Below are 25,403 nucleotides of genomic sequence, written 5' to 3' on the forward strand. Positions count from 1 at the left end.
GCTGCATTCAAGGAGAAGGGGTATTCAAGTCTCATGGAATTGGTCGTAGAAATTACAGGAGTCAGCGAGCTCATTGATTGAATGTTGACAATGGTTTGCCAATGCTTACTCTTATGAACCGTCACTCAACTCTTTATATGGTCAACATATCTGGATCATGGGTTACTCAAACTACCTAGGGTGGACGGAAATGGGTTGACGAAAACAGTTTCACGAAAAAGGAGAGTGGTCGAGTGCTGTCTCTTCACTGGAACTTTTTTAGCCGATGAAGAAAATTGTAAACACCGTAGGAATATTTCATTTATAGATCAGGTAACAAGAACTTACTTTAGGCAAATATTCTTTTTTTTATCTAAACATACCAATACAGTTCAGCAAGGAAACACAAGTCGTGGCAATGTAATTGCTTGACACCCTATTTGAAGTAGATCAAACAGATTTGCGATTTCAGTTCGCATTGTCTCAATCCTTCAGATATTTGGAGCTAAATTACTACTTGCACTTTTCTTCAACATAAATCGAGCTGGTGGCAGCGCGTAGCTACGAATAAAGCTAGCAGCGCTCAAGCTGTGGCACAAATAGAAATGCAATACAGACAGCGAAAATGAAACCAGAAACAAAGACAAACAAATTTCTAATAATGAAAACAAATCAACGTCTGCAAGCCCACAATGGCTATTTGAGAGAAGCAACATTGTCGTCGACTGCGAGTGATGGCAATTTTCATGTCAGTGTCAGGAACTGCCAACTGTGGCAGTCCATGAAATGCAGCAAAGGATGCGTTTTGTGTTTTCTTTGTAAATGGACAAGCCAGGCGTCATAGACTCAAACGTGGGAGTGCAAGTGTAGCTAAAATCCCAATGAAGGTTGGAAGTAGTTGGATTTAATTTCAATTGCGAAAATAAACAGTCAGCAGGGAGAAGAAATGTGAGGAAGAACAAAAGGAGACGTAGCCAGCAATCGATTTCAACTACTACGTACCACAGCAACATCAGCAACATTCGCCACATTTCAATTGTTTAGCAACAAAGTTGCGGACATGAAGTATTTGGCGCAAGAAGCAGTCATGTTGCAGCCAGCTAAGAAGTGGCTTTGCAACAAAAGCAGTAGAAGCAGCTTTGAAGCAGTGGTGGCCGTGATGGCTGTGGCCACTATGAATTTGCAAAGAAATGTGAAAATGCAAAAGAAAAGCAATAGGTAATTTCTTTGCTGGTTTTTAATGTGAAGAAAAGAGGTGTCTATAAAAGAATAAAGCGCACTTTACGGTGGCATCAGTGTGTTTTGAAGACTGTCAGAAGTCGCTTCAGCCGGTTAAACAGAAAATAGATACAAAACAATTGCAAACAGTGAAATACTTATTTGTGTGTGAAGTGCAGTTACGAAGGCAACCAAAAGACATTTGCCGTTTGCGTTTAATTGTTATTGGCGAGCGGGTTAAAGTGCGCGAGCGTATGTGTGTGTGTGCGGTGAGCCAGGATACGAGAATAAAGAAGTGTCTTAATGTGTGTGCGCCCAATTTAATTAAAAAAGATTGAAAATTTATACAAAGGAGTGACAAACTGAGCAGTGAGAAATATTAAAACAAAAAATAAAGCAGAAACTCTGACTTGACAAATATTTTTTTCTAAACCAAACTAAAAAAAAAACACACTCACTATGTTCTTAAAAAAGACATTTGCTCACACGAAACTTAAAAATTACGCCACCGCCTGGAGTTACGCGTTCACGCTCTGCCTTTGTATGCTGTTGCGCGGTTGCAATGCCGGCACCGAAAATCTCACCAATCTATTTCCTTATGCTCATCAAGGATCAACCGGAGCGGCAGTTGGTTCTGCTGCCTCAGCAGCAACAGTCAAATCGCCTGTATTCGCCTCATCATCAACCTCTTCCTCATCATTGCCTGCTTCGCCTTCTTCTTCTTTGCCTTCGAATAACGCTAACGCGGGCACACGCACTATTCTACGTATCTACGATGAGTGCACCCGCGCAGAGGGCGGCTTTGTGCCATGCCTGAAGAAGAAGGCTATCTCCTTCATCGATCGCATATCGCACATTGACGCTATCGCCGTATCGGATGGCATTAAATTGATACGTTTGCCGAATAGTGCAGTAAGTGCTGCCGCGCCACTGCAGCCGCTTTATAGTGAAAATGAGCTGGAGTCATCGCTGTCACGTTCTAGCGATGATCGCGACACTAAGCTGACAAATATGCTCATTGAGCGGCTGAGTTACTTCTTCAACGGGCATACATTGCAAGTGAATTTTCCGAAATTAACAGCCGAGGAAATAGGACGAGGACTTGAAGAAGGTGAGTGAATGAGTTATAGGAAAATTTTGAAGAAAATGGCGAGTAATTAGTGAGTCGAGAAGAGTTTGAAGTCTACGAAGGTGAATATAACCCTAGTATTTGGACTGCCTAGGCAAATATTGTGCTTTTGTGTAACTTATCTGTTTTTAGCTCGAAACTTGTGAGTTCAAAGTCTTGTTCTCATTTATGGAATTTTAAAAGCTATAGTTGTTGTGCGGTGGTGAAAATCGCACGATCAGCCACTGAGGGGTCCCGGTATTTATCTAGCTGAAAAAAAGCAACTGAAGAGGAACCTTTAATCAGTCAATAACTGCTAATATTTCAAGTGTTCAAATTCCAAAGCTTTAAGAAAATTGAATATTTCGCATAGGATGAAGTTCTTAAAGGCTTGACAGGGTTTTAAATATAGGAAAATAATACACTCGCGTAGTGAATAGGCATAGGTATTTTTTATGCTAAAAAAAATTCGATGATGTCGAAAATGTCAATGAAGTCACAGAAATAATTAAAGTTGACCGGTATCTTAATAATCTAAGCATCGCCCAGGAGCTAATGATCGGCCATAAAACAATTTTAAACCATTTCCGCAATATTTTTACGCAAAAATAATGCAAGTATTTTTCCCCAAGCTAATAGAGTTTTTTAATAAGAGGTGTCATTTTGATATTCAAAGAAAGATGCTATTTTTTAATATAAATGATCGGATGTTTATTTCATTATAAAGAGGAAGGTATGCCGTTAATAGTGGAAAATAACATCAGGCAAATGAACACCACGACCACGCTTACAGGACAATATCCTCTTCATGAAATTTTCAATAAGCGAATTGCAAAGTGGGTGCCCTATGTCCTCGACAGCCTCACGAATTCTATCTTTGGGGTCTTGAATCGACCCTGGGTTGTTGGCGTAGACCTTCTCTTTCCCGTGGCCCCAAAGAAAAAAGTCACAAGGTGTTCAATCAAAAGATCTCGGTGGCCAATTGTGATCACCTCTTCGAGAGATAACACGGCCCGGAAACTTTTCCCGTAAAATATCAATGATTTCGTTGCTTGTGTGGCACGTAGCGCCGTCTTGTTGAAAATAAACGTTGTCCAGATCAATACCATCCAATTCCGGCCATACAAAATCGTAATCATCTCTCGATAGCGCAATCCATTCACCTGCAACACCTGTTATTGGAAATCCCTATATTTTTTGGATTATAAATAAATTAATAAGTTTTTGACTCAACATAGCGACCTTCCTAAGCCTACCAACGCTTATTTCTACTACAGGTTTTTTCAGTAAGAGCGCTTCAACTTTTTTTTTAATAAAACACAAACGGTTTGACTTTTTTAACTAATTTGTTTTTTATTATCGAGTTTGAACATATACATTTAAGTATGAAATTCGATTTCTTTTGCATGACCACCGCGTGCACGTTTTACGAAGTCCAATCGTTGAACCCAATTTACGACCACTCTTTTGCATAAATCGGCCGAAATTCCAGCAATTTCGCGTTCAATATTGGCTCTGAGCTCACAAATCGTCGCCGGCTTGTTACTGTAGACCAATGACTTCACATAACCCCAAAGAAAATAGTCTAGAGGCGTCAAATCACACGAGCACGGTGGCCATTCGACCGGTCCATTTCTGGAAATAATGCGCTCATCGAGCTTACTCTTCAACAAATCAATTGTAGCGTGTGCTGTGTGGCTTGTGGCCCCGTCCTGTTGAAACCACATGTCGTCTAAGTCCATACCACTCAATTGCGGCCAAAAATAATCGTTTATCATGTCGCGGTATCGATTTCCATTCACAGTAACGTGGCGATCGTTCTCGTCAACGAAAAAATATGGGCCAATTACGCCGCCGGCATGTAAACCGCACCAAACAGTGATTTTTTCGGGATGCAACGGTGCCTCATGAATCACGTGTGGATTGCTTTCTGCCCAGTAACGCATATTTTGCTTATTGACAAAGCCATTGAGCCAAAAGTGAGCTTCATCACTGAAGATGATTTTTTGGCCGTAATGCTCTTAAAGTAGCAGCAACAGAACTATTATTTTCATAAAAAATTTGCACAATTTGCAATCGTTGCTCAAGTGTGTAGCGTTCCATGATGTAATGTATACTAATGAAGTTTACAAATGACAAGCGAAAAATAAAAAATATTGCGTCGTTCGCCCTCCCTATCGGAAAAAAGTTGAAGCGCACCTATTGAAAAACGCTATATATGCAGAATCTTGATTTCTTTAGTTCTACTCAAAATGGGATATTTTGATATGAACAGAAAAATAGAAATACATTTTTTTCAATCTTTAAATTTTTTTAACTTTCTTTCGAAAGAAAAATAATACTGCATCCAAATTTAAAAAATTCACACAAACCCTTGAACACACAAACAACTGTGAATCTCATCAGACTGAAGAAGAAGTCAACAATCATTTTATTATGTCAAATAAAATGTTTTCTTTTTAAGTACAAAAATTGCTGAATGCTTGAAAACAGATTGCAAGAAATAAATGGATTCCAAAAAATCAAAAAAAAATTTTTATTTGGACAGTTTACAACAGAAATGATGAACTTCCAATAGAAAACCTTTGAATTTCGTGCTCCGAATTAATACTCAATTAAAGTTTCCCAGCATCTTTCCTTTCTTACCCTATGAAATAAATATTTAAAGAAATGAAGATCATGTGGGAACTGTGTCCAAAACATAATTAAGAATTAATGTTACCTAATGGATTTCAGGTAGTTATCATTCGATAGGTCGCATGTTTGCAACCTACTGTATGCATGACATTTCAAATCATAGAAAAAGAGCTGTCGTTCTGGGACAGGCATGGCAAACCTCCAAGTGCATTTCTATGAAGAAAAAACCTTGTCGTAAAAATCGTCTGCCTCTCCCGGGGCAGTTAGTGAACACCGCTATGAGCTTGGATATTGAATGGCGGTGGATCCCCAGCACTTTAACCCATCTTCGGCCGCTACAAGAATTCGACATAATTTTTCCATTTCCTTTTTAGTCAATGCTTATAGGACCATAATCAAGAAAAATTCAAAAAAAAAAAATTCTGACCATCGGTGTTTTAAATATGGACTGGTCGAAAAATCGACCGCTGGCCAAAAACCGTCAAATATATTAAAAAAAAAAATACAACATTTATGAAAAAAATTTAGCACACGAAGTCAATTTATTTCATTTTATTTCAAATACAAATATTTTTTTGTTGTTTTATTGATAGAAAAGTCAGCTTAGTGTAAGCTAGTATGTAAATGAATATTGCATTTTTTGCAAGTAAAAATAGTATTGTATGTTTCTTGCAAAATTTAGACCGCCGAAATTTGTTTTCAATGCTTCTCATGACGGCGTGTACCCTTTCATTGATCCGAGGAAGGTTCGATGGACCTTCATCTCCATGTTCGTTTTCATACTCGTCCTCGTCCTTGTCGTAATTCAATAATTCTGTTGTGACTTTGGAACGAAAATCAATTTGTGACAGTGGTTTTATCTTTTCAATTTTTGCCATCATACCATGAAGTTTCCATGCATTGACCATTGCGTTACCAAGAGCATTTGTCCATATTGGCCACCACCATTTTTTTCCTCTCATACGTATTCTATAATTTGCCACCGCATTATCATGGAGATCTACACCACCCATGCCATGATTATACTCTTGAACAACTTTTGGTTGCGGGATAGTGATAGTTTGTTTTTTCTTCCGACAATATCTTTTAGTGCTAATAATTGGATTGACTATGGAGTTATTAGTTATAACATTGACTACAGCATTATCATTCCACCGAACAGTCAACATTTCTTGCTGATGATCAAGTAGTTGGTGAAATGTTCCTCGTATTTCTTTTTTTAAACTTCTCAAAGGAGAATCGCCCATTCTATTTTCGCGTATAGTACCAGTTGCAAAAAATCGACGTTCGTTCAGAAGGCACATTAGATGGTATGAAGAGAAAAAATTATCAAAGAAAATGATGTGGCACTCAGGGTCAGATACGTTGGCAAGCAAGTCTAAGACTGTTTGTGCGCCTGGACCAATAGTTTTATCGTGAGGGGTTGCTGCTCCCCCGTACAATGAACTAGAAAATAAGTACCCACTTTCAGAGCATAAGCACCATGTTTTAAACCTAAACCGGATTGGCTTTCCCTTGATAAACATTTTGCAGGAGTGGAAGTATGGAATCATCTGTTCGTCTATAGAGAGATTATGGCTAAAGACTCCAAACTGCATAAACTTTTTGTTGAGAGCGTCAGTAATAGGACGAACCTTCGCAAAACGGTCTGCTGCGTTTAAATTCGTGTTGTCAGTGAGATGGAAAAACTGCTTAATTTTGGAGGTAAGGTACTAGTGCTGAACTCGAATTTTGGTTCACTAGTAGTGATTGTCCCTGCAAGGGTAATACCTTTCCTATACCACAAAGATACCCACTTCCATCTCTTTCAATAAGAAAAAAATATTGCTAGATTTTGTTCTATCCTACATGACAGTTCCTGGCCAGCGGTCGATTTCTCGACCACTAAAGTTTACGTCCATGAAACAGTAAAAATTATTGCAATATCGATATGTCACTTTTTTGATTGTCTTAATTTCATCTTCCCTCTCCACAATAAATTAGTAACAATTATTTATTTTTTTGTTTTTCATTATTTTTTCATCTGCACAAAAAACACGTAAAAATAGTGATAATTTCATTCTTTTTCAAAAATCTGCCCTGAACCTTTTTTTCTTAAAAAATGATGCTCTAGAAATTAACTAAATTCCAAATTTAAAACTTGTGAAAACTGATCAATAAATTTACATTTAGTTTCTGAGATATTGGAGTCCGCAGTTGGTGGTCGAAAAATCGACCAGCTGCCGAAAATGGGTTAAGCGTCCTACTTCTGTCGTACTGAGGCCAAAGTGTTTTTAAGATAGCACACGATAAGCTAGAACACTATCTTGCGTTTGCGTTTTTTTTTTAAGAAATTATGCAGTTTTCCTTTAGCAACGGTCAAGATCTGAGATGGGGACCACTAAAACCGGTTCTATTGACGCCTTCAAGCAAGCAAGGCAAGCTCGTTGCTGTGTTCTTATACCCTGGAACCCAGATAAGAGGTATATTTCCTGCAAGTTCGAGACGTATGATTTCCTCCTTGCAGGAGCTCCGGAAGAGAGCTGCAACATAGCGACGACGGGCCTTGAACGCAGCTTGTCTATAGGAAAATATATATAGGCCTCTCTCCTAACTAAGCATTTTACAAGCCTGCAGGATCGCGAAGACCTCTGCTTGGAAAACAATACTACTTTTCGGCAGCTTAAAGGAGCCTTAAAGCTTTGTATAAAATTGATGAAAATTCATAAAACGTCCAATTTATTATTCGAATTTTTAGAAAAGCGATTCAAAAACTCCGTTGATGTTTAGCAATATCTTTATTGATTATATTGTGGGTTTTTTTCATCTGAAAAACATTTTTATATGGAGGAAATATTCAACATCGCAAGCAAAAAAAATTCTCCAAATCTAAAGCGATTTTTACGGCACTTGAAAAATTCACTTAATTGGACTAAAATTGAAAATTTTCTATGAATTTTAAATTCATAATATATTAAAGCGTCCGAAAATTTTATTAATTTTTCCGAACTTCACACGAAGTTGAGAAATCTGATTCACATGGCTTTTGTTAAAATATGAAATACATTTTCCGTAAAATTAGTTGAAATTAAATTTAGAAAAATTAAATTTTAATATTTGCAATCACAAAGGGTACTGCGGTTTCTCTTCGTCGGGTGTGAAAAATACTTTGTATCACAGGTATTCATACCAAGGATTGTTTAATATATTGAACTTAATTTATAAATAATTTAAAATAAATAAACACGAATACTTTAACGCTTGGCACAGGTCCAGATAAAATCTTTTTAAAAAGTCATTAAATAATTCCATTTTACATATTTAGATAAATAAATTACAAAAATTTCAAATAATTATGGGCGACCAAGGTTGCAAAAAATTTGTTCTACTACTTTGATGTTCCACGTTCAGAAGGAAACTCGAACCCATTGTCTTTCACCGGTACATCACGCTCAAAGAAGTATACCTGTCTCCAATCGCCACCAGCTTTCTAATTCTAAAATTTCGCTTGTTTGCTATAATTTTTTCAATACTACATGGCTGGCAGCTTAAATTGGGAGCATATATAATATTTCTGAAAAAATAAAATAATAATAATAACATTTTCTTTGTTGTTCAGTTAGGCAATTATATATTTTAGTGTATACAAATCATGTGATGGCGTTAAATCGTCTGATCTGTGTTGCCACTAAAAATTGTCATTTTTCACTATCAGTTGCTCTGGGTACAATAAATGTTAAAATCAGAACTCACCCATGTCATTTCCATTAACAATAGACATCATAAAATCCGTTAGCTTGATATGGTCGGCTGATCATTCCGCAGATAACTGTAATTTTGTTGGCCGTAATAGAGTTACTCTTCAATTAATTGAAGGTTTTGGTGACATAAAAGTGATCATTTTGTATTTAAGTGCGCATTCAATGAGTGAGGAACATCAGGCTAGTTTTTGTAATTGAGAAATTATTTTTAGTGCATGGCTGAACAATTTCAGGGCTTTCTTACGGAGTGCACTGTTTCATGGAATGCACTTTCTATTTATAATAATTATATAAGTGCATTCCCTTTTTTAACACGTTCGCGGCCGTTCATTTTATAGTGATGCAAAATGACGTGGATGCTACAGTATTCAAATTTTAAAGCCAAGTTTTGTTCATTTAATTTCATGTAACTTTAAGTTTTTGTAATTAATATACATTTCAAAGTAATGACCACTTGATTGATTAAGTACTTTCATATAACAGTTAAAATACGATGTTCTGACTACTCTTATAATATAGGTATAATCAGATTTTGGATATTACAACTAGTTTCAAAAATAATTGCCTGTCTATTTTTACTGCTCCCTGAAATTTTTAGATTCCGCGAACGTGTTAACTATCGGTAGATTGTAAATTGCGATAAGTTCACATACCCTTCCAACGCGATATTATATTTATTAGTCGATCTGAGAGCGCTGACAAAAGTTATAGGCTGATTCAGCCTAAAATGGTCAATGTAGTACTTAAGAAGAAGTTATAAGTACTTTAGTGAGCAGAAAGTATGCTTTACTTTATTTTACTTCAGCAAGCATTGAATTTGGTTCAGAATAGTTAATTGTTTATTTGGTTTGTAATTTTTACCAGACTATTCGATTGATTTTATTTTCAAATTCTGAGTTTTTTTTTTAACTTTACAATATGAGGCTTATCGGGCACTCTTCACAATCACCTGTTGTCACTCACCAAAAATCCCCGACTGCTTCGACAATCGAACAAATTAAGCGCACCAAAAAAAAAGGAATGTATTCGCAGTTATCGCTTTTATCTTTTTATAAAGGGAAGATGATGCCTGGTTACATCTTCTTTTTCGTTCTACTTCCCATTTCCTTCCGTTCTTGACAATTGGCTTGTGATTATAAAAACTTAAGGGGAGCAGCTCCTCCAGACAAACAGTGTTTAAATCATTTTTTGCGAAAAGCTGAAAGTATTTATTTTCTCAAAATAATCTACATATTAACATTCGTGCTTAAATGAATATACAAAATTGGTGGCGCTACAGCTGCTCAAACGTAGCTACTTTAGTTTGCGCCGTGGAATATATTGCCTCTTGTAATCAACCAGACAAAAATTTTTCATTAAAATATATTATTCCGCTTTGCACTTAACGAAAAAATAAAAGAAAAATGAAAATTTCAAGTGAAAAGGAAAAAAATTACATCCATGGCAAATCTATTAAAGGTGGTGTTGGTAAATCAGCTGATTTGTTTTTTTCTTTCGCTGTGTTCACGTAGCTGTCAGCACAGAACAAAACAATGCGAATTAATATACTTTGCCGTGACAATCAAACGTACAAAACATGGTTGTTGGTCTAGTGCCACAACCTTCAATAAATGCGCCCTGATCAAAACAGTATTTTTTGTGATAATTAATAGAAAATTTGAGGTATAAGCAAAGTTAAGTTGATATCTTGATTACTTTTTGAGTTATATTCAACACCGCGGAAAAAAAATATTCCGAGAAAAACCGCGATTAAAGTTTTTGTTCTTTGTCATCTTTCGTTCTACACTCATCACTTCACTGCCTTCATAAGGACTTTTTAGACTTTTTATTAAGCTTAAAACATTGAAAAAATATTCTTTAGATTGTAAAGGAATTTTTAGAGAAAAAAATAAATTGAAATTTTGAAAGTACTGAAGGAATTTTTCCACTTAAAGAACACTTAGTAAAATACGTTTTAGGTACATTACAGCTCGTATATTTGTATATAAAATCTTTGAACGGATAGATTCTTTCACACTATATTATATACAATAGCATAGTAATTACTAAAATTGAATTTTACTCAGAACGGAAAGACAATCAATGGTTCCAGTAATGTTGCTAATAATAAATGAACACTGTAAAGTGTTTTTAAGTCAATCAATAAACATCGAGAGCGTTACGGTGGTATTTCGTTAGATATCCTCCAGAGTTTGCTAAGCGTACTATAGAGAGGGTGAAATGGACTTCAGAAGATATCTAAGAATATATGTATTGTACTTCAAAATGCATTTCCAAATATTCTGGATACATTTGATATATTTTGTAGTACATCAAACACTGGAGGACATTTGACACACCCTGAAGCACAGTAAACTACTCCAGAGCATATTTAAATTTTCCGGCAATAAAAGTCACTAATCGCCCAAAACCTAACAGTAGTGTACGCGCGAATTATTTATTTATTTAATTTTTAATCTGAAGTACATTTGACACCTCCTGAAGTGCAATAAACTATTAACATGTTCTAAATTCCTGCAGAAAAATTTGTAGTAGCTTGAAAGATGCGATAAATAAAACGACTCAAGAAAAATCGTTCTTAAATTAACCTGCCTTCATATATAAGTATGAAAGTCTCATTATTTCACTACTAATAATCATACGATTTTACTCCAGACTTGCGTAGATATGTATATAAATTAGATATACAGCTATTTTGGTATATTTACTCATTACTTAACACAAATTTTACACACTTGAGTGATCTTTGCTCCCATTATTCCAATGAAGACAGTGAAGGAAACTTTGGGATTAGAATGTGTTTCTTCAAATAACTATGTGATATGTATGTGCGTTAGTAAGCATCTCAAACACACATACATGCACATACGTACATACATTAGTGTTTAGATGCTCAAGAATAGCTGGCTCATTTCGGGCGTTCCATGCCGCCATTCATAATAAAACATTCATATTTATGCCAGTAGAAGTCAGTTATGGTTTGAGTGCACGCGCGATAATTTCATTAAAATCAGTAACTGCAGCCACAGAAACAACAATAGCACACAAATTTCATATAATTAGGGAAAATATCTATAAATATAAATTTTCACAAGCTTTTATTAGCACTGAGAGAAATGGGGAAGACAATGGGGAAGGCAACTTCTCTCAGCCCGATAACATAAATTTTTTTTTAGAAATTAAAAACTTTTTTTTCAAAATCAATGAAATAACCAAAACTGGTTCTTTCTGCTTTTATGAAATTTAGTGTTTTCAAATAATTTCGGATAAATGATTACTTCGTCTGAAGATCATCCGATCGGTCAAACTTAGTTGTAGGAGAGACGTTCAAAGTATTATCAATATCAGGGTAATTTATTAGTAATGTGGGTAATATAATAATTGCAATAAAAACATAACTACTTTACTTAACGGTATAAATATAGGTAAATAAAATATTCCACATAATTAGCAATTAGTTATCTGCTAATTTTCACGAAAAAGCTGAGGTTTGCTCAGCGCGTATTTCCAGGTCACCTGCACGAGATTGTGGCCTGGAAGAAATCAATCTTTCATCTTATAGCCTAAGTCTGGTTCCTAAAAATTACTTTCTGTTCCCACATTTGAAAAAGATCTTCCTTGCGAAATATTCTCTGATGATGAAGAGCTCAATTCGGCAATACACGCACATTTTTGGGAAAGGAGGAAAGATATTTTCTTTAGGGGCATTGAAAAATTAATTTCAAGATACAACAAGAGTGTTGGGGTCTCAAGGGGGTCATATTAAAAAATAAAAAAAATTTTAATTTAATTCGAGCAGTCGCCGCTCAGCAGGCATATTTTGGCAATGAAAAAGTTCCTCATAAAAACTATTTGCCATTCGGAGTCAAAACTGTAAGTCCCTCCATTTCTGCAACAACGTCAAGACGCACACAACAAATAGAAGGAGAACTTGGCCAAACCACCCACGCTAAAGTGTATGCGCCAATTATTTATTAATTTAATTTTAAAGCGACTTAAAAGCCCAAGCTATTCAAGCCTGGTTTTTATTATGCCAATTTGTTGATGGCAGAATTTGACATGTCGTCACTTTACCATTTTGCCATTACTTCAAATCAAAATAAACCAAAATGCAATTTTATTCCTAGAATCACACTCTTAGTCATAAAAATGTCGTATCGACAACCAGGCAATAGATTTCACATACCAAAAATGTCCATTATCCCACAAACTAGCATCAGTAGTAATATGAATAATTTGAACTACAGCACTTAAGGGTTAAAATCAAAAAAAATGCATTTAAAATTCTCTGAGACATCGCATACATTAAATATCTTTTTTTTTTAGAATGTACCTGCAACATTTTTACTCAACCACATTGCACCTTTGGAGTATCACTCACACACCACCACAAATTAGCTTTTAAAACACGAAAAAAGTTTATGTTATGAGATAATTAGATTCAATCCTCCACATAATTAGCGCATTGCACAGATGGGTGAGCATAAAAAGCAAAAAGTGTCGGCTTCGAAGTCTCAGCTTCTTCATTTTTGTCTGCATTTCGCTGCGAAAATACAAGCGAGCGGGTATAAATACACATATATAGGTAGATATATATGCACTTAGGTGTGTAAATATTTGAACTTCAAACAATGGCGTGCAAAATAAATATTTTCAAGTTTCACGCATATTTTGCTTTGTTCCATTTTTTATGAGATTTTATTATACAAAGATGGAGATAATTAGGGCAAACCTACATAAATTAACTTCAAATAAATAACTTTCGGCGAAAGTGTGGGTGTTAATACACCAAAATTTCAACTTTTCTAAATTTTGCAAATGTCATTGAGCATCAGGCATGAAAAGATATTTACTCGAAGGATTTCTATCCACCCACCATGGCAGCTAATTTGCGACAATTTCAGGTTTTAATTTAACCCGAAAGAAATAAGAAGGTATTTTAAAGGAAAATAACTGTACAAAGTCAAATTAAAATTAATTTAATGAAATAATTTTGATTTAAAATATTTTCAACACGCGCAAAAATTCTAAAAAAATTTACGCATATAAGCTTGAATCACATAAGGGAATAGGGGTAGTCAGAGGCCCGAAAATATGATGATTTTCAATAATTTTTTTTTTTGCTAGTCAACTACTTTCTTTTACAAAAATAAAACCATAGCATTAATACGTCATGTTTGGACTTGACTTTAGCAAAATTTCAAGAAAAAAAATGAATAATTGTAAAAGTTATCGCTGTTTATGTGGAGCCCGTTTCTCCAGAAGTCCCTTGCGGTGATTATCACAAGCCCTTGGAGATTCATCTAAAATCAATCGGACAAGAGAAATTAGTTTTATTAATAAATAATCTTGTGGCTCATTGAAGCTTTTTCAAAATTACAAAATTAACAATATGGCCGCCTCAGGAAATATTTTTCTGATTTTCGAGAAAAAAAACCGACAGTTAATTGCTTTAAAAAAAAATCGAAATTTTTGGAAAAAAAAATCCTTTGATCAGGCATGAGTTTTTTATGTTTTTCAAAAGCAGTATTCATTTTACTGAAATCTACAAGCGGTTTTTAATATAAGTTACAGTGATCACCAGTTCAAAAAACATAGTTTTGAGAAAAACGCTTTTCAAGTTTTGCGAACGCTCCAGAGCGCCCAAGCGCCCTTTATTAATTATTGAATAATCCGAAAAGTATTTGTCGAATTCACTTCAAATTTTTACACAATATTTTTAAGATATTATACTTTAAGAAAATGTACAAAAAAAAAATCCAATTTTTTGAAAATTCTGACCATCCCTTACCCCTTACGCCGTTTCACGATTTTCAATTTTATCCTTTTGTCCCTGAAAATTTCGATACTGCTATTTCTGGGGTGCATCTTCGCCATCAAAATTGCCGGATCAAAATTTTACAAACCAGTTCTGGCACTGGTGTATTGTCAACGCATCTTCTCCATACACATCGGTTAATTTGTTTCTAGCTTGAACAGCAGAAGTAAAATATGGCGAAAAAGTAAAATATGTCGAAAATGCTGCTTATTGCTCTCCATATTTAAAAGGGCACAATACGTGATCCACTTTTCATCGCCAGTCACCATCCGCTTCAACAATGGGTCAAATTCGTCAAATCCGTTTTAGCAGAGAATCGCAAGCGTTGATTCGGTCCAAGAGATTTTTTTGGCGTCAACATGTGTGGCACCCAAACATCCAGCTTTTTTTGGAATCCAATCTTCTGCAAATGGTTCCAAACGGTTTTGTGGTCTACACCTAGTTCCTGACTACTCGAGAGAATGCTCACATGCCGGTCTCTTTCGATAATTTCAACAATTTTATCAGTCTCTACGACGATGGGCCTACCAGTACGGGTGCATCTTCGACATCTACTACACCAGAACGAAATCAATCGAACCAACGCTGTGCTGTGCGAATCGTTACAGTGTCAGGCCCATAAACTAAAATCGTTAAATATGACGAATTTCTTGCTTGGTGGACTCCATCTTTGACGCGCTATAACTTAAGACTGAAACGTACGATCACAACACTGTCAAAAACACACTTGTAGTACAGATTGTCGTCTTCAAATCGCAGTTTAGTGTGACCCGATGCAATAAGTACAACGCAAGATATGTTTAAATGTTGCGCTCAATTGACAAAATACGACAATACTTTTTCCCCAACCCAATATATTAAAATATGCAATAACATTGAAGCATTAAAGGAAATATGATGGGTGAAGACTTTTACTTGACTCTGCTATGGTATTTCAGCTATGGTATATCTTTTACTAGCTACTTAAACCATGGTAGCGTGCATGTAATATGCGCTTGCGTTAATTTACTCGCCTGTAAAAAGTGTTCAGCTCGTCTGGCAAACCAAAGCTTTCGGTTTTTATGGCATTTAACTTCTGTTTTCATGACTGATATGTGTATTTTATGTTTTTACTGCTGTTTACAAAAGTTTTTAACTAGCGCTTTATTATCTGTGAAATTGTAGTTGCTACACCTTCTCACCACTACTTCAAACTCATAAAGCAGGGCAAGACACTAAATTTTTATATTTATTTGCCGTATTTTACAAGCTGGTTTACGAAGTGCTGAATTTACACCAGTGGCACTAGAGTATAGAGCCCAGAGCGGAAATATTCGAAGCGTAAGGAAATGCTTTGGCATTTTTATGTCCGCACGCTTGTGTCCAAGGGTATTATTCGATCTCAAAATTTAATGCTGTTTGCCAAAGAAAGTAGATTGTGGCATTGCTGATGTGATTGATGCCCACCATCGTCTCATCAAAACTGTGGGTGATGCACGGAACGAAACCAAAGGCTACTAAAATAAAGCTTTAGGAGGCTCAGAAATTAAAGAATTGATATTACTTTACCAGATAAATTAAAAGAAAGTGGCCGGTGATCTACAGGATGGAGAAATTAAAATTCTTTTATTTCCTTGTTCACTCATCTTGGGAGCATAGGGCCTCGACAAGACTCCGTCTTGCATTGGTTTCGCTAATCTATTTTGATTTTTGACAGGGTAGGTGATTAGCCTGCCGCTACAATTAAACTATCACGTGGGAAACACGGAACCTGTCGAAGTTATTATCCACAGGTGTTTTTTTTTTTTTGTTTTTGTGCATTATTAATGATTCTTATTATTAATGGTTTCGCAGCGTTGTACAATTTAGGCATTTAGTTTGTATAAAAGAATGCTAATATCCATTTTTCTCTTGATAATTTAAGGGGTTGGGGGTAGTCAGAGGCCCGAAAAAATGATGATTTTCAATAATTTTTTTTTTTGCTGGTCAATTGCTTTATTATACAAAAATAAAAACATAGCATTAATACATCCCGGTTTGGCTTGACTTCAGCAAAATTTCAAAAAAAAAAAAATAATAATAATTGTAAAGTTATCGCTGTTTGTGTGGAGCCGGTTTCTCCAGAAGTCCCTTGCGGTGATCATCACAAGTCCTTGGAGATTCATCTAAAATCAATCGGACAAGAGAAATTATTTTTATTAATAGATAATCTTGCACCCAATTGAAGCTTTTTTCAAAATTAACAATATGGTGGCTTCAGGAAAAAAAAGAAATTTTCGCCAAAAAAATCTTTCGATCAGGCACGAGTTTTTTATGTTTTTCAAAAGCGGTATAAAGTTTATTGAAATCTACCAAGCGGATTTTATGTTACAGTGATCACCAGTTCAAAAAAATGGATTTGAGAAAAACGCATTTAAAGTTTTGTTGCCGATTTACGTTGAGTTAGACGAATTATTTAATTACTTACATTGTCTCATCTATTCCTGGGCCATATACGTAGTATGGCGCTTTTACTATGAACCGCAGGATTTTGTTGTATGGCCGTTGGATTGAGATGATGTACTTTTACCTAGAGTATCCCCAGAGTGGTTTACCGTAAGTCTAAGTCTATAATCGAATTCTCTCGTCATTAAATATGTTAAATATGAATGACATACGACCCCATGGGCACACATTATAAATCTTCAGGTTAGGTGATAGGCTCTGTATCTATCTCGATTCCTAGAAAACCTTCCGCTTAGAAAGTTTAAGCAGTTTAATATTTCCTAAATAAAATTTTGGCTACCGCATCTCCAAAATTACATACCGTAAGTCCAAACCGGTGTTTGTGTTTGTTTGTACTTAATTTCAAGTCGAACTCTCTCTTTTTTTCTTGGCATGAGCTTTTCAGCGAAGTTTGGCATCAAGTGATATGCTTTGATATTTGGCCTCGACGACTTATGGGATTATCGACTCATCGATGATGATTGAGCTGTTATTAGCACTTTCTAAGGAAAACTTCATATGAGTATGTATGTATGTCGTATGTGCTGACCTACTTTTGCTTAGCTTTATTCTCCATTTGCTAGCCCATGTATCAATAAGGCTTCTTGTAGCTTATTCGTTGCGTTTTCCATAATGTTATCGCCTTCAAGTATGGCATTGTAATCCGTAAATATTATATTACAGTTACTTCCTATTTGGCTATGATAGGCCGTGCATATTCAATAGATATACATACATACGTACTGTTGCTGATTGTAAAAAAAAAGAAAATAAATATTCACTGAATTGGGCAGTCTCTAAGACAAAGTAGTTTTTGCAAAGATCGAGACATTTATGAAACATTTATTTCTGAGCTCTCGAGCAGGCATTAGGATTTTGGTCGTTCATACAAATGCAACAAAAATCAAGACATTCAATTCATCTTCTGATCTTAAGAGACTTTTGCAGTGCAGCTCAATGATTGAATAGAAACACTTAGTTGCATTAAGGGTTGGTGCGTGACTCCCATTAAGAATTCAGAAAGAACGTAGGCTCGAATCTCGGTGAAAGGCCAAAATGAAGGAAAGGTCGTTTCTATTCGCGGTCGTCCCTCGGCAGACAATGCCAAACCTCCGAATGTATTTCTGCCATGAAAACGCACCTCATAAAAAAATATCTGCCGTTCGGAGTTGGCTTGAAACTATAGGTCCCTTCATTTAAGGAACAACATCAAGACGCACACCACAAATAGGAGGAGGAGCTCGTCCAGCAGCGCCAAAAATGCGCTAAAAGAAGGGATAACAATAGAAATAAATAAAAAAAGTTTTACACATAGTTTATTAGTACTTAAACTTTATAAAAAAATGTATTTTAATTTTTCTTTACAAAATTTACGATATTAAAAATCACGTGACCCAAAGTACCATGAAAAAAAGTTGCTCCACTGTCTGCATCGTTTCTCCTTGAAAAGTTGATGGATCTGTAAAAAGTAAAAAAAAATTGTTAAAAGATAAAGTTGTAGTTATAGTCTGTCGCGCCGAATTTTTGAATTTCGAAAAATTTTGCAATTTACGGCATTTTAAAAGAAGTATGCGTTTACGTCATAAATGTTACAGTTTAATTATGTTTATAAAATTGTTTAATAAAAATATCAAAAATCCGGTTCGACAGATTATAGCGAAAACAATTTCGAATATTATAAAAACACCGCATCAAAAAATATTAAAAACTCATACAGCTACAATGCAGAACGTGCCGGAAAAAGTAGTTTCGAGAAAAACGAGTTTAAACTTTTAAATGCATTTCGCTCGAGGTCGCGCACATTTAAAGCAAGAATTTAAAATTAGTTTTTTAATTTATTTTTCGAGCATATGTCTAATCTCCCATTCCTATGAAGCTAGAATCCTTCCTGATTAGAAAGCAATTGTTGTTGTTTATTTTTTTCCAGTCGACGAGATGTTCTGGCCTATTTTGTTGCTTTCATAGCCTTGATTCGTGCATGTTTTAGCCGGTTCGAGCTTTCTCCGAGACAATAGCGATACCCCTTATATCCAATTGTTATTCCAAGTACCTTTCCATTCTTAAAAAACTCTCTGCTCCGTCATTAAAAGTAGATACAGCAACTTTGGTAGCTATTTCAACTACTCTCAGACTACCTGGACTAAATTTGGCTGCAATATTCTAAATCTTCGAATTAAGACTCTCATTAACATTTTGTGTGAATCCACCTAAGCACTTTTCAAGTAATTGTTCGTCACTTAATGATTCATAGTTGGGTTTTATTGCCTGCAGTACAATTTCATGCATAAGGGTTTTGTGCCTGTATTCTTTAAACGTACCTTAAATTACATTTCAGGGCAGTTATATAATATTTCCTACCATTACTTTGTATCTATGCGGAATTTTTACAGTCGTCTTCCACAGAAATACACGTAAAACTATAAAGAATAATAATAATCTGTAAAAACAAAATCGATTTTTTGACAATTCTGGACGTATGTAACCCCTTAACTGCAGCACAGAAACGTATCTCTTATGCCCGAAAAAGCTTTGTAACTATTTTCCTCTAATTTTTGGAATAGGCAGCCAATTACAGAATGTTAGAGATCGCAACATTGTAGTATTTTGTGAATTTTAAAAATTTGTAAGTACATAACTCTTAATTTATTTAATTGGTTCTTGATACTAAAGCATATCACATTAATCTTCACGGTTTCGTGCTGCTTGTACGGGCTGCCCAATTGATCGAAGTCCAATTCATTCTCTTATGTTTCTTAGCCAAGACATTTTCTTCCTTGCTATGCCACGCTTACCCTTAATTTTGCCTTGCCCAATGAGTTGCAATAACTCGAATTTGAGTTCACGCATGATATGATATGCTTGAAATATGTGGTTTTTCGACGCTTTATTGTTATTAAAAGCTCTCTGTCCTCATTAAGTTGAAGTAAAACTTCAGCGTTGCTAATCTTTTGTGTCCAAGATAGTTTTAATATTCTTCGATAGCACCACATTTCAAAAGCCTCCAACTTATTCATAGACGTAGCTCTCAGTGTCCAAGACTCAGTAACATACGGCAGAACACATCAAACATAGCATTGAAGATGCCGAATCCGCAATTTTAAGTTTAAATATCTGTTACAGTGAAACTTCCTGTTATTTTAAAAGGCTGTTCTAGCTGCTTCTATTCGTCAGCGAATTTCTTTATCGCTTCACCTACTGTCGTTAAGCCAAAAATACAAGTATTTGAAACATGGCACTCTTTGTATGATATTATAACTGCCTTCCTTTCACAATTATTGCAAATAAGCTTAATACAGCAAAAATTCAATAAGAAATAAAACCCTAAATATCAGACACATTTTCCCCAGGAAAGATTGGCAAAATTAACCAAAAATGTGACATTTCTGTAAGTATGCGTAAAAAAGATAAGATTACAACGAACTCCTGAGAAATGGATATACAAATGCAAGAAAATTTAGAATGCCGCATATTTTCAAATAAATAAAAAACACTTACCCAATTCACAATTAGGGAATAGTCTGGATAATGATAAATTACATAAATTCTATGGATTTCATCTTTTTTTTCAGTATAAAAATATTCAAAGCGAATATAATGTTTTATATGTAATTAAATAATGAATAAGTATGAATACATGAAAAGAATGCTGTTTGTGACCTACAACAACCTACAAATTGCGTGGTACAAGTAGCATTGCAACTTCAGCCAACACGAAAGGGGTTGATAGTCTGGCAAGTGCCGCTACAACAAAAGGCGATATTTAATCGTTCAAAATAAACCTCTCTATGTTTCTTGCTTTGATCACAGTTCATGTTGCAAAAGGTCGACAAGCTCAAAGATTGAATATACGTCACTTCGATTATTACATAAATTGTAAGAATGAGGAGGAGGAAGGGTCTGTTAGACATCTTCTTTATCACTGTCCTGCGTGGTATGCCAATGGGTTTGTTTGAAAAATAAATCCTCTATTTTCTTGGTGGATGGTAAAACAATCATGGCTCCTCCTAAAAAAACCATGTGCCGTTCGGAGTTGGCTTAAAACTGTAGGTCCCTCCACTGGTGGTAGGTCCCAACATCAAGACGCACACCACAAATAGAAACAGTCTAACTTTAACAAGCGGTAGATCAACAGTTCAAAAACCATAGTTTTGAGAAAACCGCATGTAAAGTTTTGTTATCGATTTCGGAGCGCCCGAGCGCCCTATGTTAATTGTTGAATAACTCGAAAAGTCAAATGAAATGAAATTCGAATTTTCTAAGTGCGGACAATTGGAAATGTGAAATCTATTTAAACATTAGGTGGGTGGTTGTTATAGCAAGGGAAAAAATGGCAATTGAATTAACTAACTTATTTCTAATGTGAGCTCAACGAATTTCGTTGAATAAATTTCGCTCCCAAAACTTGAATGGCTGGTTAAAAATTTTTGATTCGTGTTCAGCGAATAAGATGTGACAAATCTGTTATAACATTCCAGTCCGCTAGGCAATGGAGAATGGCAGCACAGTGATCGTGCGTGCATACATACATAGAAATGTCTCTGTGCATCTATCCAGTTTACAAATGTAATGTATTTAATGTGAAATATTTGGAAAATATTACAAACGCCATTGCCATTGATTAACGATGACAAATGTGAGTGAAAACTGGTATTGCCAAGCCAATATGGCCCAATGGATGTTAGGCGCCTGAATTGGAAATGGAGACAGCAGGAAAGTGAATTAAAAACACGAATGACTGATGACTGATGAATGTCCATTTAAACACTGGTTGATGGCTCGTTAAGAGTGGTTAGCTTATATATATTCATGTGTGTGTATGTGTGATTGTATGTAATGTAAGTATGCATGGCAAGGACAGTGGTTTGTGCGTTGAAGCCATTTAGCTGCCAACCGATTGTGGGCAGACGAGTCGCAAAACAATTTTTTGTGAAATTAATTTTGTGACAGGTGCCAGCAGTTATGAATAGCCAATGTAGGTGTGTGAGTGTGCGCTTGCAGCATGTGGCATTGATAGCAAACTGCATGCTGGTGTTGCAACTTGTGTCAATAGCGATTAATCAATGAAATTAAAGTAAGCAAAATTATTTCACACCGCAATAAATTCAAGTATTCAAGCATTTCAAGTAGTTACATTTTTTTATCTGAATTATTATACATTTTTCATTAAAAAATAAAATGCATTTGCATAAACTAACACATAAAACTGACACTTTTGATAAAAGTTTGCGTAAGTTAGCGAAACTTTCACCTTTCGTAACAAACATACATACAAACACATAACTTTCACCTGCAGCAAGAATGGCAAATAATTTTCTAAAATTTTTCTATTTTCATTTGTTTTTTTTTTTTTTTTGGTTTCTCCTCCACAGGTCGTGGCAAGATGAAGAAGATGATGAGCATGATGATGATGGGCATGGCTATGAAAATGGTCGGCATGATACCTGTGGCCATGGGTATGCTGTACATGATGGCCGGCAAGGCGCTCATTGTCTCGAAGATTGCCCTGCTGATGGCGGGCATGATGGGCCTGAAGAAGCTAATGTCTGGTCGCGGTGGTGGTAATGGTGGCAATTCGGGTTGGTCGTCTGGTGGTGGAGGTGGCTGGTCTTCGGGTGGTGGTGGCGGCTATGATCGACGCTCCCTAAATGAGGTGCATGAACTGGCTTATCGTGGCTATAGCAGCAATCGACAGCCAATTGGCGTATACTCATCGCAGCCGACGCAGCAGCAACTGGCACAGCAACAGCAACAGCAACAGCAGCACCTACAGAAACAGAAACAACCACAGCAGCAGCAGCAGCAACCGCTATCATTACAACAGCAACAACAAAAGCAGCAGGTGCAAAAGACATAAACAGTAGTAGCTCGCACGCACTGAGGTAAGGAGCAACGGCAGCAACGGCAAAACAACAACGACAAATAACAAATAAGGCCCATTAGTTTTTCAATCAGCTGCGCTCATAGCGCGCACACATGCACACAAACAGACATGCATATTTGAATATGTAGATTATTGTGACCGTAAGTCATCTCATAGATGATGCTCGGCTTCTAACGGCGCACAAGTGCAACGTGCAACAAACGACAGCAGCAACAACTCGAATAACACAAATAACAACCAAATTAGTAACAAGTTATGCCGCTCATTTATTGTGTAGCGTTTTGTAATTAGAATTTCTGCTACTGTTTCTTCTACATACACACACATACACAAATGCACAAATGCACATGTACATTTCCCTGACTTTCCTCGCGCTTCTCCACTGATCTCTACTTTCTATCAGCCATTTCCATTTGCTTGCCGCTTCAATTTGCCTTTTGACGCCTTTACACATTTCACGCTGTTATTACGATTTTGCCAACGCACGGCTGTATATTTGCATTTACATAATTGTCCAGCAAAATTTCCCTCTAACTTTTTCGTTCTTTTGCTCCCTGCAATCTCAACTACCGTTATTAGTCTTGATCTATTGCATGGCCACAATGAATATCAAGGCTTTGCTTTCTTTGGTCCGCTAATTGTCTCTCTTCTACTCTTCTTCTTCTCAGTTTTCATGCTCTCCATGCAGCACTTATGAACTTTCATGAACTGCACATCTTTGCTATTTTTTCATTCATTGCTTTTCTGTCTTTGCTCAACTCAACTCAACTCAACTCAACTCAACTCAGTGCAGTTCTACATCATTTCGTTTACTGTTACAATTCAATTATCGGTAATGTTGCGTTTATTCCATTATTCTGCGCGTACTTCCGTATTTACGAACATGTAGGCACATACACACCCATACACATGCGTACATCTATTAATTTCTCTTTTTTCTGCAGTTTTAATATGCCATCGATTTCATTTCCTCTAGAACATTTGCGCTCCATTGGCTTTTGCGCAATTTCAGTGCAAATCTAATTAAAAAAAATGTATTGTATTTGTTTTACTTATTTATTTATTTATTAATTTTTTGATTTTTTATAGTTCATAAGTCTACATAATTTGTAAGTTATTTTAGTGCTATGCATTTACAATAAAAAATCAAAAAATCACAAAAAATACATAAAACAAAAATTAATTAAAAAGTGCTAAAATATTTATTAAAATATAAATTATATGTAATGTTGTATGTACAATAAAAAAAATATTTCTACATTTTATAGTTATATTAATAAATTGCGATTTAAACCCTAAATTGTATGAGTTTTTAATAACAAATTAATTAATTAAAAAAATTAATATCAAATTAGTTAAATTTTATCTACACAATGCTTGGCGACCAAATAGTCCGTGCAAAGTGGCGCAGCGTCTCACTCCGCCGGCAGGTCATTAGGGGTGGGGTTCTCTCAACATTTCTCTAGGTTGTCGTTGTCCATGACTTGCAGGAGAAGCTGGAGAGAAGGACCTGCATGGTGATTGACTACGCGCACGACGTGGCACTAATTGTTAGAGGAAAGTTTATGAATATTCTGTACGTTTTAATGCAGGAATATTTGAACGTAGTTGTTAGACGGTGAATCCTCTCAAGACGGAGCTCATCCTATTCACGAGAAAATATAAAATAACCAGGACTCAACTTCGCTCTATATGGAACGCTTGTTGTTGCTTTCTGATAAGGTGAAGTACTTAGGTCTAATTCCGTACAGCAAGCGTACGTGGAAGCCCAACATTGAGGAAAGAATAAGGACGGCAACAATCGCCTTGTATGAATGACAGGGCGCTATTAGCAAACATGAGGTCTTTCACCTATATTTTGGGCTTATAATACCATTATAAAGCCAATTTTGCTATATGGGGTCAATGTCTGGTGGAACTCGCTGGAGAGGATGATATCGTTGAAGTAGCTGGAGGAAGTTCAAAGGACAGCACCCATTGGGATCAGTGGGCGCTTCGAACTACTCCTATTCTAGTGCTTAACGCAATATAAAATGTGGCACCTGTAGTCATCGCATTAAGGTAAGTTACGATAGCCAAGAGGCAATGGCAACTCAGCAAGCGCTGGACAAGTACAAAAACTTGTAAGGTCGCGAAATCCTTCTGGGCACGTATGGATCGGGGCGCTCGAGCGATCTTCTGAGGTGGACAAAATATCAACTCTCGAACTTCGCGGGTGTTCTCACCGGGCACTATCCGCATGGTGTGCAAGCTGTGAGACTTGGAACTACCTCGAGACCTTTTTACGTCAGCTGGAATGGAATCATCTTAGCCCCTTCTCCTTAGCTGTCCTGCGCTACCTAAATTTAGAAGTATAGGGTGGTGAAGAAATGATGTCACAAAGGGCAAAAAGTAAGATGAATTTATTTGTCAAACTTCGCGGGATTAAAATTTCCCTCTAGTTATTTTTTTCATGAGTTGGCAGCACTGCTAATAACATCTGGGCCAACTTTCATGTGAATGTCATTATCAGTAATATAAAGGGTGGCGCAAAATTAATCGGGTGGCGCAAAAAACCAT

At 36.0% G+C, this 25,403-nt stretch overlaps 1 protein-coding gene across 1 annotated transcript; it reads left to right on the forward strand.

The window, feature by feature from the left end:
• Window positions 1-1,656: 1,656 nt before the first annotated feature.
• LOC128860070 (uncharacterized) lies at window positions 1,657-22,817 on the forward strand. The gene is made up of 2 exons (XM_054097317.1): window positions 1,657-2,308; window positions 22,333-22,817. Exons 1-2 carry the CDS (start codon window positions 1,657-1,659, stop codon window positions 22,815-22,817), a joined length of 1,137 nt encoding a protein of 378 aa, XP_053953292.1.
• The last annotated feature ends 2,586 nt before the right edge of the window (window positions 22,818-25,403 follow it).

The sequence above is a fragment of the Anastrepha ludens genome, chromosome 2 (assembly GCF_028408465.1).
Source record: "Anastrepha ludens isolate Willacy chromosome 2, idAnaLude1.1, whole genome shotgun sequence".
Classification (NCBI taxonomy): Eukaryota; Metazoa; Arthropoda; class Insecta; order Diptera; family Tephritidae; genus Anastrepha; species Anastrepha ludens.